This window comes from Mastomys coucha, unplaced genomic scaffold, assembly GCF_008632895.1.
Source record: "Mastomys coucha isolate ucsf_1 unplaced genomic scaffold, UCSF_Mcou_1 pScaffold11, whole genome shotgun sequence".
NCBI lineage: Eukaryota > Metazoa > Chordata > Mammalia > Rodentia > Muridae > Mastomys > Mastomys coucha.
Window position 1 is genome coordinate 14,825,932 of NW_022196893.1, and position 17,223 is coordinate 14,843,154.

Here is a 17,223-nt window from a genome sequence, read left to right on the forward strand (position 1 = left end):
AAGTAAGTTAAATAAACCCTTTCCTCCCCAACTTGCTTCATGGTCATGATGTTTGTGCAGGAATAGAATCCCTGACTAAGGCAGTCTCCTGTGCTCAAGCTCCACCCAGTGCGGAACACAGTCACCTTCTTCTGCCTGCTGATCAAGATGTAGAGCTCTCAGCTCCATCTCCAGCATCATGTCTGCCTGCATGCTGCCATGTTTCCCACCATGATGATAATGAACTAAACCTCTAAATTGTAAGCCAGCCGCAATTAAATAGTTTCCTTTATAAGAGTTGTCATGGTCATGATGTCTCTTCACAGCAATGAAACCTTAACTAAGACAAGCAGCAAGGGTTCTTAAGCTGCTGAGTCATCTTCCAACCCCCAAATTTAATTACTGTAATTGTTTGCAATACTTCATAGAAAACAAGGCTTATTCCCAGAATCAGATAAGCAGTGTAGAATTTTATTACTAAAACAGTATTTCCTAAATTATAAACTGAAACCCAAAACATCCCTGCTGACGAGTCATTGAAGGTTGTGTGGCAGTGCCCACCAGCTGCAGTGAGCCAGTGAACCCCACATTTGTGCTAAAATCCTGAAGCACTGGGGTGAACTTACAACACCTCTCATATCCTATTTCCATCCAACTAAACACTCGCTTTCTAATGAATGGCACAAAAATGTACAAAAGACAATGTGTTTCAAATCTAGCATTAAAACCCATTATTTTCGGATTTAAAATACATCATATAAGGGATATTTTAAACATGACTTCACCTGCTATGTTTATGTTCTATTACAGCCTCATTCTTCCTTCTAAATAAAATTCTGACTCAGTAGTAATCCAGTAAGGATTACACAAATAAGCTCTGCCCATGCGTTTTCTAAGAAATGCAGATATAAGCCAAGCGTGGTGGTGTAGTCTGAAAACCCCAGCACCTGAGAGGTTGAGGCAGGAGGATTATGAGTTTAAGGCCAGCATGGGATACACAGCAAGTCTCAGAGAGGAAAAAAAGAGATGTAGACACAGACACAGAACTGTTACTAGGCCTGGTTCTAATGGCCTGTGTCCTGACTCCATACATCATTTCAAATGTCAAATGTTAATATGGGTAAGAGAAAAAGACTTACCTCTTTATACCACTGATGTTTACATCAATTCCACCGCCAAACCTGGAGAGGAATTCAAGGTACGGCACATTACCCAAGCTGGTGATCGGGATCTATGGTCAGACAGGAAGAACAAAAACATGTTAGAGAGTTGAGACCCCGGCCACAGACAGCACACCAGGCTCCTGTGTCTGTAATGTTGTAATGCCAGAGCTGCTAAGGGAACAGACACTGTTAGACATTTGTGGGTCCTTGCTGGGAGTCAGAACGGATACATGGCCTCAGAAAGCAAAGAGCAAGATTAGTCTGTGCCCAAGGAAAAGCCAACATGTGTTTACAACACCACCCAACTTCTGACCTGAGATTAATCTAACGTTGACATACAAATCAAACAGAATCTGGGCAAACATTGCCTGTGCTTATGTGCAACTGTTAGCTGAGAGGAGAGCAGAGATGTTCATCTAGTGTCAAGGCAGAAACTGTCACTATGTAAAGCTATTTTCTAATAAATTTTTTTTTCCTTTTTTTTTTTTTTTCCAAGACAGGGTTTCTCTGTGTAGCCTGGCTGTCCTGGAACTCACTCTGTAGACCAGGCTGGCCTTGAACTCAGAAATCCGCCTGCCTCTGCCTCCCAAGTGCTGGGATTAATGGTGTGCAGCACCACTGCCTGGCTCTAATAAATTTCTAATTGTGGTTATTGATTTCTTGGGGAAGAGACTGCATGCCACAGTGTAGGTGGGGAGATCAAAGGACACTTGACAGAATCAGTTCTTTTCTACCATATGTGTTCCAGAGAATGAACTCAAGTTGTTAGGGTAATGGGCAAGCACCTTAACCCACTACTGAGCCACCCCGCTGACCCAAAAGTTCTAAAAAGATATTATCGGGTCAAGTGAGCCGGCATGAATTACAGATTAAATAAAATGATGTAATCAATTAAGATTGGCACTGCACTATGATTACATGAGAAGTTAGTCCTTGTTGTTAAGGATTATATATCCTGAAGTCAGAATGAAGAATGGTGAGACTATCAAATTTCCTTGATGTTTGAAGACTTTTCTCCAGAAAATGAAATGCACTTTAGTGTGTTGAAGACCACACTAGAAAATAGGAAGGACCTCCCATGCACAACCATCAAAAGAATGAACCTCATGAAATCAACTGCACTCCTGAAAGTGACCTATGGAGTCAGTACAATCCCTGCTAAAATCCCACGAACATTCTTCCCAGAGTCAAAACAAAAACAAACAAACAAAAAACTACACTACAGAGCCATGGCAACAAACCTAGCACCGAGCTGACATAAACACAGCCTCCAACCAATAAGACAGTCTGAAGGACCCGGAAGGAAATCTACACACAGTCACTCGCTCTCAGCCAGGAGCACACATTGGAGAGACGTCAGCCTCCTTCAACCCACCACTCTGAAAACACAGGACAGCCCGAAGTGGAAGACTGAAACTAGATCCCTGGCTTACCCTGCACAAAAAAATGGATACACCAAGGGCATTACTGTGAGACTTGAAGCTCTGAGAGCCCTGAAGGACAATGCAGGAGAAATGCTTAAAGAAACATACACCGTCAAGGGCTTTCTGAAAGTACCAGCAGCACGCAGTTGCAAAGTTCTCTGCAGCAAAGGACCAATGGGCAGAGAGAAGCAGCAGGCATGGGGCGGGAGTAAAGCTCTGCCAGCCAGTCATCTGACAGGGAATGAGTGACCAGAGTATATAAAGAGCTTGAAAGATTAAATACCATAAGAACAAATAATCTGTAAGCAGGTGAATGAGTTGAGCAAGCTGCTCTCAAGAGTTTAAGTGGCTAATAAATACATGTCCAACCTCCCTAGCCACCAGGGAGATGTAAATTTAATCTACAATGTGGGCCTCGGGTTGGCTCAGTGGGTAAGAGGGCTTCTTCTACAACCAGAAGGACCTGTGTTTAAATTCTCAGCACCAATGTTAAAAATAAATAGAAAAGTCAAAAATAGGTTAAAAAAAAAAAAAGACACAGATACACATGCCTATAAACCCAACACTAGGGACTGGAAGCAGGTGGATCCCACGAGCTGTCTGGCCAACCATTTGAGGCCAAAACAGTGAGCTTCCCGATCAGTGAAAGATCCTGTTACAAGGCAGTAAAGTGGGAAGCCAGGGAGGAAGACACTGAGAGCTTGCTCTAGCCTCTGCATATACAGATGTGTACCTGTGCACTAGCATGGACATACACAGAGAGATGCACACACGCAGACACACACACACACACACACACACACAAATTAAAAATTTAAGTGAGGTTCATTTTTTTTTTAAGCTCCAATGTGTTTCTATCCCACTACGGTCATTAAAAAAAGAAAAACTTAAAAAGGCTGATGGAAATCGGTGTAAGTACCATGGAGATCAGCATGCAGGGTGTTTACAGAAACTAAAACCACAACCGCCATGTAACCCAGCTGTACCACTCCTGGGGACATAATAAAGGACCCGGAATCTGCATTCCACAGAGATGTTTAGACATCCGTGTTCATCACCACACCATTAATAATCAAGCTATGGATGCAGCCTACACATTCATCAGTGGATGAAGTGGGTAAACGTGGTGAATATATAGAATGGGGTTTTATTCAGCTCTGAAGAATGAAACTACGTCATTTTCAGGAAAATGGATGGAACTGGAGGTCATCGTGTTAAGTGAGGTAAGCCAAACACAGGCAGACATGCCTCCTCATACACGCAGCCTAAACTTCAGAATGAAAGACACATCATCCCTCAGCCTTGTGGCCAAGAGTAAGTGTAAAATAATATGTGTAAAGGGAGGACTGCCGGGAAGAAGGGGGGGGGTGAGTGAGTGATAGGAGACAAATGTGACAAAAGAGCACTACAAACGTGTGTGGAACGGCGCGGTGAAGATCTGGTTTTGTACAGTAAATCTTTATGCCCTGAACCGAGAAGGCGGCTCAGGGGTTCAGAGCACTGGCTGCTCTTTCAGAGAACACAGGATCAGTTCCCAGCACCCACATGGTGGCTCACAACCATCTGTAACACCAATTCCAAGGAATCTGATGCCCTTCTCTGGCCCCCACAAGCATTGGACACACATGGTATATAACCATACACACAAGCAAACACTCACACACATAAAAATAAATGTCTTTTAAAAACACGCACATTGTACACATGTTGAGTATATTGCTAGTGAGTGCATGTGCACATGCACACATGCACGCACACGCACGCACACACACACACACACACAAGAGATCCCAGGAGAAGAAAGTGAGGGGAAGGCTGTGCCCCAGACAGCTCAAAGCATTGGGACCTAAGGATTCCTGTGCCACAAGTGTGCTTTTAAGTATCATTCTTATGGAAAGTTTTCTATAAGTTCAAAATTATTTCTAATACAAAGCTGAACTTTTTAAAATGAAGATAATTACCCAAGAAGGACTATGGATCTAGAATGTATATATGACCAATAAAAATATCTTATTAAAGTCTCATCCAGTTTAATGTAACACAGCATCCCTCACAGCTAATGATTCCAAAGTCTGCACAACTGAGTTGGTGTTTACCTTGCCTTGAAGTGGCAAGGCCTAGCGTGGTTATCTCAGTGTTCCCCAAAGGATACATTTCTCTTCCCAATTTAAAACGTGTGTAACTAGGAAACGAGACCAGAGGGATGTGGGCTTATGGCTTGCCTGTGGAGAAGCTCTGCCTGCACGGGAGCACCTGTGACTGCTGCTTCTAGTGCTGCACGTGCTCGCACATAGGCAAGCAGCAGGTACTTCAAAGTGCTCCTAACCTGACAGAAGATGAGAAAGATCGTGTCAGATGTGTGGTTCATGATTGGATGTTCTGGGTGATAAGATAAAAGAAAAAAAAGGGGGGGGACCTGGGGGTGGAGGTGGGGGATCAGTCAGTGAAGTACTTGCAAGGACCCAAGCTCAATCCCCAGAAGCCACATTTAGAAAGCTAAGTATGGGGACAGGTGCTCATAACCCCAGTGCTGGGAAGGTAGAGATGGGCTGACCCTGGGGCACACTGGCCAACCAGTCTTGCCTGTGAGGTAAATTCCAGGCCAATAAGCGAGTCTGTCTCAAAAACAGGGTGGACAGTGCCTGAGAAACAGCATCTAAAGTTCTCTTCTGATCTCCACAAGCACACAAGCACACACACACACACACACACACACACAGAGAGAGAGAGAGAGAGAGAGAGAGAAGATGAAAGAAGATACCTCCCAGATTACACCCAATAAACAGGCCCAGGACAACTTTCATACACACACACACACACACACACACACACACACACACACACACAGAGGGGTGGTGGGGAGAGAGAGAGAGAGAGAATAAAAAGATGAAAGAAGATACCTCCCAGATTACAACCAATAAACAGGCCCAGGACAACTTTCGGGGCTTGACAGGAGTCACCTTGAGCAGAGTCCTTTCCACAGTCCATGGCCACCCTGCACGGTGCTGCCAGTCAGAGCCAGAGGTCTGCGACTCCAGAACCTGAGCCATCCTATTGTCCTATTGCACTACCAGGACAAAGGCTTTAATAATCCCTGACAGCACATTTCAATTCTAACTGCAGATGGCAGCCTGCCGTGACTGGTGTCCAGAGCTAAGCTCCTTGGACAGAGGACAGGAAGGCTCTGCTCAACACTGAAGTCTGCGGGAGTTAGGGACCTGCTATCAGTGTACAAGATTCCCAAGCGTCCACAAGCAAGTGGACTGCAGAAAGCAAGCTCTTAGGCTGGAGATGAGGGAGTGCCACCATCTGTGTCTAGCCGGCTGAGAACTCCCACAGCCTCGCTCTCTCCGTTAGAATACCAGAGGGACCACACAGAACTTAGTTCTCTGAAATCCATTTGCTCACAAGACTTCGTTATTTCTTTAAATGGTCTATTCCTGGGCTGGGGAGATGGTTTGCGCGGTAAAATGCTTACTACACAAGCAAGAAGACCTGAGATCAGATCCCACACACCAGTGGAAAGACTAGGCATGGAAACACGTACCTGGAACCCCTCGCTGAGGGGTCAGAGGGACAGGCGGGTGGTGAGGCTTAGCAGTCAACCAGTCTAGCCAATCAGCGAGTTCCATGTTCAGTGGAAGACCCTGTCACCCAAAATAAGACAGGGAGCAAGAGAAAAATGCAGCCAAAGTTCAACTCCTGCCTCTCCACAGGCAGATACAGATGCAACAGGAGGGCGGCGCAGGTGCAGGAATCCATGTTTGTACTCAGAAACTCCTCATGAAAACACAGAGCAGGCTACTGTAGAGTCTAAGATGCTCCAACATTAAAGCACCCTGATAAGGCTCTCCAAAAAAACACTAGCGCTAAAGGATGTACAGACAGCTTGGGAAACTCTATTCTAACTCCTAGCGCAGGTTACTATGAAATCTTTTACTGGTTTTACGCATGTTCAATTGTGCTACCAACTGAGGAGGAAGGGTGTCACCTCACCTGCCTCTGCCTCCTGAGTGCTGGGATCAAAGGTATGTGACACCATGCCCAGCCAGAGATTATATTTTAATTCTCCATTTGGTGTAAAGTGTTTGTCACACATCAGGCTTCAGAGGAGACACCCAGTGTTTACAAGGGCAAATGGCCTTCATACGTCAGAAATATTCCAATGTTAGAGATACCCCAGCCTCAGCAGGTCCCCAAGAGAGTGAGTCAATATTCATGGCAGCCACATTCATAACCATCAGAGAGCAGAAACAACCCAAAGGCTGGAGAGTTTGGCACATGAACATGTGGGACCTGCAGACAGCTATAGGGAGGATGCCAGTGCTGCCCAGCACAGCACAGGTGAGCTCTGATCATGCTAAGAGAAAGGAGCCCTGATACAGAAGCACACACAGGCTGTGGCTCAGTTAGGGTTTCCATTGCTGTGAGCAGACACCATGACCAAGGCAACTCTTATAAGGACAACATTTAATTGAGGTTGGCTTACAGGTTCAGAGGTTCAGTCCATTATCATCAAGGCGAGGGCACAGCAGTGTTCAGGCAGGCATGGGGCTGGAGAAGGAGCTGATAATTCTACATCTTGATCTGAAGGCCACTAGGAAAAGTCTACGGTTTCCCAGGCAGCTAGGAGAAAGATCTCAAAGCCCACCCCCACAGTGACACATTTCCTACAACAAGGACACACCTACTCCGACAATGCCAAACCTAATAGTGCTACTCCCTGGGCCAAGCATACTCAAACCACCACAGGCTGTGACCCCATTTATATGAAATGTTCCACATTGCCAGGTAAGGTCACACACTCCTTTTAAACCCAGCCCCTGGGAGGCAGAGGCAGGCAGATGATTAAGGGCAACTGCATCTCCATAGTGAGTTCTAGGCACGCTGGGATTATACAGTGAGCCACTGGCAAAGAGGAAAGAAAGGAGAAAGGAAGGAAGAAAGGAAAATAAAAATAAATAAATAAACATTTGGCATCTCCAGTGTCAATGAGTGGATTAGTCGCTCCCAGTAGATGAAGAGGTGGGGGAGGATGACTCCTAATGAGCATGGGCTCATTAGGTATTCAGGGCATATACATTCAATCTTAATTGAGCTGCTATTAAAAATGTAGACAGCAGCCGGTCTCTCTGGCTCAGCATGCGACGCCCTCTGCTGTCAGGTTGCTGCAGGAAGAAAAAGTGGGACAGCCTCCAAAACCAAGAAGGGATGCTGGGAGAAGAACCATGTAACAGAAACATGCTAAGGCTGGGCAAGGAAACATGCTGGGGATGATGGAGTCCAGATTCCTCGCTCGTTGAGCAGGCAGCTATGACACTGGAAAAGGAGGGACAGAGCTCCCTAGAATGTTGGCGGAGAACTGAAGACACAGACAGGATTGAACACTGGGCTTTGCGTGACACAGAAGTGGAGGTACTGTCAGTGAGGGGAGCACTTGTGTGAACCAACGGACTCCTAGAACTGTGCCCACAGAGAAGGTTCTAGTGATGGGTCCCAGTGATGTGAGCCACCCCCTGCCTAGACCCTGGCTCCTGGCATCTTCCTCCATTTACACACAATTAACAGAGCTCTGGGGAGACCTTCTCTAGCATCTCTAGATCTGAGACCCTGAGAGTCACCCAATTCTAGGACTCAGGCAAGGGGGATACAGAAAGCAAAAAACGTCCTCGTAGTAATGGAGCTGTGTCCAAGGCTGTGGAAAGCAGACTAGAGGGGCTCCTGCTGGCTGAGCAGGGATGATTTAAACACTGAGGTGAATAAATAATGATTCATAACCCACTTATGAGGAGACCTCAAGTCCCTGCAAATATGTAAACAGTGAGTGAACAGATTGAAAGTCAGATGAGAAACGGAATATTTACTCATCTCAAAGTTTCCCTCATGGAATATTAACTACAAAGTGCACACCCCGGAAAGCCTGACAGATTTCCCTTTTGAAGTAGCCAAGGCAAGCATCAGCAGCTCCGGGACACAATGGAATCAAGGGCGACCTAAGCAAAACACAAGGTTGCTGGGACACACCCAGAGAGATGCTGCCAATGCACACTCCTGAGGCAACCCCAGGCAAACCCACACAGGGACTCCTTCAGTAGCTAAAGGCAGAGTCTGGGAAAGATGGGAACTGGCTCAGACTGACAGGGACCAAATGGGTACCAGGACCAAGGGCAGGGTCTGACCGTGACCTGGACCTACAGGGTGGGCATGGAGCAAAGGCACTGTTGCCTGAGGCCGGGCTGGGAGTTATGAGGTAAGGCTGGGTTGTGGCTAATGGGGGCAACACCCTGATGAAAGAAATTCACAGCACCACGCCTGTGGGTAACAAGGCAGCTTTTTCTCAAATAGCTTAGGAAAAAGGTGTTCTCTGTGTTCTACACTCAACTTGCCTATGACTTGGTTTTCAAAACACAAAGGCCATGACGGTGACAGACCAGCAGTTCTGGAATAGAGGGGAAACGGGTTTTAGAGGGAGCTGAAACCTAGAAGGGGTACGTGGGAGAGAGCTTCCAGCTCTCGATGGTATTTAGCTTCAGGCCAGGTCATAGTCGCTCCTCAGAACTGGTTCCCTAAAACCCAGTGGGGGAAACAACCTTACCCTGCTTATTGCACAGTGCATCAAACTACTCTTGAAATCTGGACACAAACTAGTGCGGTTCCTAGACCTCGGCCGAGAAGTTTCTCTGGGCAGTGGATGGCGGATTAGGCAGAAACAACCAACTGGTCAAGGTGCACAGAAAAAGTGCCACTGGGATGTTCATCAACAAATGGCACATTTATATCACACACACATGCACACACACAACATACACACATATGTATGCACATAAGCACATGCACATATGTACAATATGCACACACTCACATACACACACAACATATACACATATCCACACATATATGTGGACATACACACATACAAGCACATGCACAGATATGTGCAATATGTTCACACATACATACACACACACACACACGCGTGCACACACATACACACACACAGCTCAAAGGCCATAGTGAAAAGGGTGGACAGTTCTTAAGAGCCAGAGGTCAGAGTGGATCAGAGCAGAGCAGGGTCTGTTGGACATGACAGGTCCATTGTGCTCACGAGCTCACAACAGCGTGATGGAGGCACAACACCTGCACATGATCAGGCCAGTCAACATTCCAGCATGGAAGAAGATGGGCCTAAGAAGCCCCCACCCCAGCTGAGGAGCTGGGGCCAGCCTGTGGCACATAGGGAGGGAGAGACAGGCTGTGAGTCAACCATGGTCCAGTGGATAGTCACACCCAGGAATGTGCAGGCAGCACAGACTCGACTTAGGGGCTATTAGAAGATGAGAGGACGTGAGTTGGGAGGTTGATGGATCTGAGAGGAGTTGGGGAGAAGTAGGGGTGGATGTTATCAAAGTACATGATGTACATATTAAATTCCCCAAAAATTAATAAAATAGTATATTTAAAGCGAGAGAGGGAGAAAACTCTGTCTTTCGGGACTAATAGCAAAAACTATCATGGCCCCTAAGGGGGGCTTGGCCAGGAAGACACCCACTGTCTGGCCGTAAGAGCAGTCCAAGTGTCAAGCTGAGCTCAGGGAGCCATGTGTGCACAAACGTCAAAGTGGTTCAGATGAACATCAAAGATCTAAACTAAGGTGCGAGCTCTGCGCTGTGCAGGCAAGGCAAAAGGATGCACAAAAGCCAGGGCTGCACTGGAGCCGCCTGAGGCTGCCGCTCACTGGAGATGTGGTCAGTGAAAGTGATGAACTGCTTTTCACTTTATTTAGTGCTAATAAACCTAAATTTCAAAAACTCCATGGGTTCTGGTATTAAGAGGTGCCCAAGCACGTTTGAAAAGTGGAGGCGTTAGTCTGATGCTTCGAGCACAAGTTTTATGATGTCAGAGTCAGTCAGGTCTGTGACACTGTGGTAAGCTGTGGGTGCACACCATGTTTAAAGACTGCAGATGTTAAAAGAAGGTACAATGCAAACAACTTCATACAAACAGTGATATATAATAGTATTTTGAACATTTATGATTGAATAAAACCATCATTAAAATTAAGTCCTAGGCCAGCAACATGGCTTGGGAGATAGTGGGGCTTGCTGCCAAGACTGGCAACCTGAGTTCAATTCCTAGGATTTACATGGTAGAAGAAAGGAACTAACTCCCACAGTTGTCCACTGACTCTACATGTACATTACGTCATGTACACACACACACACATACACACCAAAATAAACAAATAAATAAGAAATGAGGTTCATTTTAGCCCACTATTAACCCTTTAAGGGGGCTGCTAGAAAGCTTACCTGTTTGGCTCACACAACATTTCACTGGAGAAATCTGGTCTGTGTCATTACCCAGACATACGCAAATATGAGCCACCATGAAATATAACGATTCTCAACAAATAAGACCATCCATGGGGACAACTTAGAGATGAGCAACGTGTCAGGTGTACCAGGTGAGGACTTGAGAGCAGCTCAGAGATAAGCAATGTATCAGGTGTACCAGGCGAGGACTTGAGAGCAACTCTTTCCACTGTGCTTAAGGAAGTAAACGAAAGACAAACAAGACAGAAAACTAAACAAGCAGAGAGAAGAGCCATGTGAAATGCAGGACATTAAAACACAATGTCTAGTGCTAGAGAGATGGCTCAGTGGTTAAGAGCACTGACTGCTCTTCCAGAGGTCCTGAGTTCAATTCCCAGCAACCACATGGTGGCTCACAACCATCTGTAATGGGATCCAACGCCCTCTTCTGGTGTGTCTGAATCTGAAGACAGCTACAGTATACTCATATATGTAAAATAAATAAATCTTTAAAAAACAAACAAACACATAAACACAATGTCTAAAATTGCAGCCTCAGAGGATGACAGACCAGTAGCAACACCAGGAGGGTAGGGAAAACCTAGCATATTCGGGAATTGGTAGACGCCTGATATCTACTCTCAAAATTACAGAGAATATAATGTTTCTAAAACAGAGATCAGTGGCAGCCACAGGGGCAATACCAAATGCTGAAAGAAGAAAAAACTAAAGGTTTTTGACTAAAAATGGTTGATTACTTCCTGAAGGACAGAACTGCTCCAAGGAAGAGCCATAAGATCTGTACAAGAAGAAACAAAAGTCACACCACTCAATAGCCCAGGCTGGCTTCCAGCTCTCTATGTAGCCCAGACTAGGCTGGAACTTGAGCTCTCCTTGCCTTAGTTTCCCTAGTATTGGGGTTACGGTGCGTTCCACCACACCCAACTAAATTGCACATATTTTAAAAAAAGTCAGTGGGAGAAACGTGACGACCTCCTGGGGCTGAAACAAGAACCTGGTAGCATGTTCTGTCCACTGAACACCTCTGTTCATAGCTCCTCATTCCCTGTGTTAATCACATGCAAAGCGCCCTGGGGGCGATGCAGACATCACATTCTAAAATGGAATAGGCCAGAAGCCCCAGAGTAGCATGAAGCCAGACTACTGTTAAGAAGGAAGGAAGGAAGGAAGGAAGTGTGATTACATGTGTGTGCACACACGTGCACAAGTTCAGTCCTTGAGCTGGAAAGAACGTTCCCGATATCCCGGCTGGTTCCTGCACTCATGTTGTCGTGATCCTCACAGACTTACTGGTGTTGAACACCTGCTGATGTTATCTTCCTTTCCTTCAAGGCCCTGAGAGCTTGAACCAGAAATTTTTTACTCTTTCCACTATCCTAGTTGGGGCACACGAGTGATTGGCCCAAGGCCCCTCATCAAGCGCATGCCTCCTCAGGCCCTGGTATCCTCCCAGCTGCACACTGTCCCTAACTCCTACAGTCTGGGAGAGCACAGACTGTCCCCTCTACCTGTGCATAACAACCTTCCTTTCTCTATCATTTCACTAACATCTGCCTCAAACTCAACAGCAGAGAACTTAAAAGTCCCTCCCAGACAGACTTCTTGGCGTCCCAACCTCAGGAACAGACAGCAGGCTCCCTGTAAGGACCACTGTCCCAAGCCTTACTAAACTCCATGCCTCCTGAGCTATGAGCCCCTCAAGGGAAGTGTCTAGCCTCCATACATGCCCCAGCCCCAGCCCATGTCTAGCACCACTACTGCACATAGTGGATGCTCCTTAACCTACTCACTTCCTACATTTTAAAAATTGTACTTATTTATTGTGTGTGTGCATATGTGCGTGTACACATGTGCACACATGCAGAGGCCTCCTCTATCACTGGCTGGCTAGAGAGCCTCTAGATCTGCCTATCCCTACCCCTACCCCCATTCCCAGCCCTGGCTACAGATGTATAGTACCACACCAGTTTATATGTGGCTCTGGGGACCCAGACTCGGATTCTCTTGTTTGCACAGCAACCACTGGACCCTCCAAAGCACCTACCCAGCACCAAAGGTCCTCATATCCCCACCTAGCAGCTGAACTCAGAATGCCTGACTACCAGACTACACGGGAAGCATCATAAAGTTTGATATGAGAACAAGGGCTGAAATCTTAGGTTCTAAAATACAAATTGAGGGGTTCGGGAGTTACCAAAGTATACGGCTCCTGCAGAGAACCCCAATTTTGTTTCTAGTACTTGTATCAGGTGGCTCATAACCATCTGTAATTGCAGCTCCAAGGAATCTTATGTCCTCTTCTGACCTCTACAGGCACTGCCTCCATATGCATATATACCAAACACACACACACACACACACACACACACACACACTCAAACACATAATCTAAAAAATATTTAAGCTGGTTCTGGAGGTACATGCCATTAATCTCAGCACTTGAGAGGCAGAGGCAGGAGGATCTCTGAGTTCGAAGGCATCCTGGTCTACATGGTGAGTTCCAGAACAGCCAGGGCTACAAAGTGAGACCCTGTCAAAAAAAAAAAAATTAAAAAGTAAGTAAACAAATCAATCTTTATACATATAAACTGACCAAATACCTTTATATAGGAGTTTTCAAAGGAAAAATGGCAAGCACGCAATTGTGTGCTAACTATGAGCACCCGGATGCTGATCACGCCATCCAAATTGACCAGAACTCAAGTGAATCGTGAACAAAGCTCCAGTCGCTCATGCAAGGCAGTGAGGAGAAGACAGAGCAGTCCACACGCTCCTCTGCCAGCTCCCCTGGCTTTTCCAGAACAGTCCATATGGAGTGTCGCTCATCCTACCTGGGCCAGCATGTCCTGGAATTGATCTTTGGTGAGCGGCATGAGGAAAGCCGTGATGGTGCGTTTCAGCTCCCCCTTAGTCACCGTCTGGCTGTGGTTCTGGTCAAGTACCTGGAAGACCTTTTTTAGTTCATCCCTTTTGCTGGAAATCTTTTGAGATAAAATCCGTTCAATGTCTAAGGAGGACAGAATTGGGTTGGCAATAATGGTGGCTGTGAATGAGACAGAGACACCCAGTGAGTGCACTTAAGCCAGCGCAGGCTGCAGAGCCCAGCAGGGCTTCCTATTCATGTGTCTACTCACTTAATGCCTCAAACAAGGAAAATCGGTTCCCACCTCAGGAATCTGGTCAGCTCGGGGGTCACATCCATAAGGGAAGGAGGTGAAGTTGACCCTGCCTTTACAAGGACATGGGATCTAGGAAGAAAGCTTGAGTGATGGAAGAGATGTGTCTCATAAGCCAATCTTTCTTTTTTCAATTTTCTGTCTGTGCATGTATGTGTAGGTATGTGGGTGCTCCACATACGCATGTATGTGGAGGTTAGAGGACAGCTGTCAGAGGACAGCTTGGAAGAGGACGTTCTCTCTTTCTACCTTGTGGAGCCTGGATATCAAACTCAAGTCATCAAGATTGACAGTAAAATAAATGCCTTTACCTTCTGAACCACCTCAATTCTTCACTGAATCTATCTCTGTCTCTCTCTCTGTCTCTGTCTCTCTGTCTCTCTCTCTCTCTCTGTGTGTGTGTGTGTGTGTGTGTGTGTGTGTGTGTGCACGCACATGCACATGCATGGATGGGTACATGTGCATGTGGAAGCCGGAAGCCAACAATGGATGTCTGCCTGAATCTCTTCACTACTTTATTTTTGAAACAAGGCCTCTCACCAAACCTAGACCTAATGGGCCAGCAAATCCCAGGGATCCTCCTGCCTCCACCTCCCTAGCACCAGGATTATACCACCATTATGGTGGGTGCAGGGGACCCTAACTCAAATTCTCGGGCTTGCCTGGCAAGCACCTTATCCACTGAGCCATCTCCTTGGCCCTCAAATCGATCTTCACAGCATCCTATCTTCCTTGCATGGACTTGACAGTTTCTTGCAGGGAAATCTTTGATTGGCTGGGAGCCTTTTCCTTCCCAAGGCTGGAGATGTGAACAGCCTGGCTGTGGAGAGGCAGCATGAAGATGTTTATCATGCACTCTCTGTATAAGCGTCAGGAGTTTCAACATCCTGGGGACAGAGAGTCCCAGAGAACACCTCGGCGGTGTGCATATCTCCAGGGCTCTCTTGGGTCACAGTGTAAGCTCCCTGGGTCATCTTGGGTCAAAGGTGGTACAGGGAAACAGTGTGGGATCCCCAGTCATCCAATGGTGGACATCTGCCCCACTCTTACCTCCCAAGGTTAGGTCATGGGCAAGTCCTGGACTCACTTTGTCACAGCCCAGGGCTGTGCAAACCCTTGTTGGGGACACTGGGGAGATAGGAGGTGCTGCTCATTCTCAGTGCCCAGAGTCTCCTCCAGGAAGATAGCGGGAGATGAGAAAGGTAGAAAGACAAGCTTAGATAACCTTGGGCCAATGAAGACCTAGAAATAAGGTGGCTGCTTTGGGGTGACGTGCTTGCTTTCTAGAAGAAAAACGTGGTGCTGTTTAGAGAGGCTGTGGGAACTTTCAGAGACAGAACTTGTCACCTACTATAAACAGATCACTGGGGAGGGGACTTTGGAGGTTAGATCCAGCCCCTGGTGTGGCTCCCCCTCTTCCTCCCTTCACCCCTGGCCTGGCTTCCTGGTCTGCTGCTTTGCAAACAACTTCCACCAAACACTCAGGTGAACTGAGCTGTTCTGCCATGAGAGCCTGAGATCTTTCTCCTTTAAGTTGCTTCTGCCAGTTACTATGCTCACAGTGACACCACACAGCTGCAACTGGATATCCCTGAGGAGGAGGAGCAGGGAAGAAGGGACTGGGGCTATGGGAACAAACAAGAGGAGTCCAATCAAGGCAGCACAGCCAAGAAACAGGGATGGTCCAGACCTGGGACCTCATGTTCTGGTTATGGGATGTCACCGTGACGTTTCCATCAATAAAATGACAGAACCCAATGTCCTTCCTCCACTTCCCTCTGTTATCTATCACGTGGAGGAGGAAGGGCAGGGGAGGAGGAAGGGGAGGGTGTGGAAAGGGCAGGGGTGGTGGTGTAGAAACAGGTCAGGCAACCCCAGCTGCTCAAGAGCATGCTTATGGGGCTCTATCCAATGTGAAGCTCACAGAACAGAAAATAAGAGTAAATTCAGGAATTTTTAAAAAGCAGAGGCCATGGAATGTTTGATTTGATGAGTCATGGGAAATGGAAAAAACAGCGAAGCCCATAAAGCCTGACAAATGGTCATCACCTCCACTCAGAGAACAACAAATCATTCACTAGTTGAAAGTTTCCAAGATGGCCATGGTGAGCCCTCCCCTCTATGGGCAAAAGGACATATTTGTCTCTCTACCCTAACTTACAGTCTATCTCCATCCCAGGTTACAGTTTCTCTCTGTCCTAGACTACAGTCTCTGTCCCAGGGTACAGTCTCTCTCTCTGTCCCAGGGTACAGTCTATCTTTATTCTAGGGTACAGTCTACCTCTATCCCAGGGTACAGTCTATCTCTGTCCCAGGGTACAGTCTCTCCCTGTCCCAGGTTACAGCCTATCTCTATCCCAGGTTACAGCCTATCTCTATCCCAGGTTACAGCCTATCTCTATCCCAGGTTATAGCCTATCTCTATCCCAGGGTACAGCCTACTTCTGTACCAGGTTGCAGTCAATCTCTATCCCAGGGTATAGTCTATCTCCCTCCCAGGTTACAGTCTATCTCTGTCCTGGGTTAGTCTATCTCTGTCCTGGGTTAGTCTATCTCTGTCCTGGGTTAGTCTATCTCTGTCGTGGGTTAGTCCATCTCTGTCCCAGGTCACACTCTATCTCCATCCCGGTTTACAGTCTATCACCCAGAGAAGTCAAGGCAGCAGGAACTGGAAGCCATGCTCATATCCCATCCTTAACCAAGGGCAGGCAGCAAGGGACTGATGCCTTATGCTGTGCTCAGCTCGCGCTCCCCTTTCCATGCAGCCCATGAAACAGTTCTGCCCACATTCAGGGTGATCTTCCTACCTCAAGTAGCCTAATAATGAAAATCCCTCCCAGGCATGCCCACAGACCGATCCAATCCAGACAACTCCACATGAAGCCCCTCCCCCAAGGCTAACTATTAAAATGGCCATAACAGTCACAATGTCCCTCCTCCCAGCAAGAATGGGCAGGAGTTTCTCCCTAACTCCAACTCCTGGTTTGTTTAGGGCATGCACTGCACCTGTCCCTGAGACCAGCAGCACGTTGCAAGAAATATGCAACCGTTGTTCTTTCAATAGACTGTGTGTGGGGCTTCGACCCCTGCATTCCTCTGTCCCCTGGGACAGAGGAGGCCAAGGGTAAAGAGAAAAGTCCTGAGTTCT

General features: G+C 46.9%; 1 protein-coding gene across 2 annotated transcripts in view; it reads right to left on the bottom strand.

Annotated features, from left to right (window-relative positions):
* Positions 1-17,223, bottom strand: part of Efcab6 (EF-hand calcium binding domain 6) — a 203,569-nt gene that overhangs the window by 155,442 nt on the left and 30,904 nt on the right. For both annotated transcript variants that reach the window (XM_031351264.1, XM_031351255.1), the window contains exons 4-5: positions 13,731-13,942; positions 1,119-1,210 (exon numbers count right to left, since the gene is read on the bottom strand). In XM_031351264.1, coding sequence (XP_031207124.1) covers positions 1,119-1,210; positions 13,731-13,942 — 304 coding nt within the window. The remainder of the gene's footprint in view (positions 1-1,118; positions 1,211-13,730; positions 13,943-17,223) is intronic.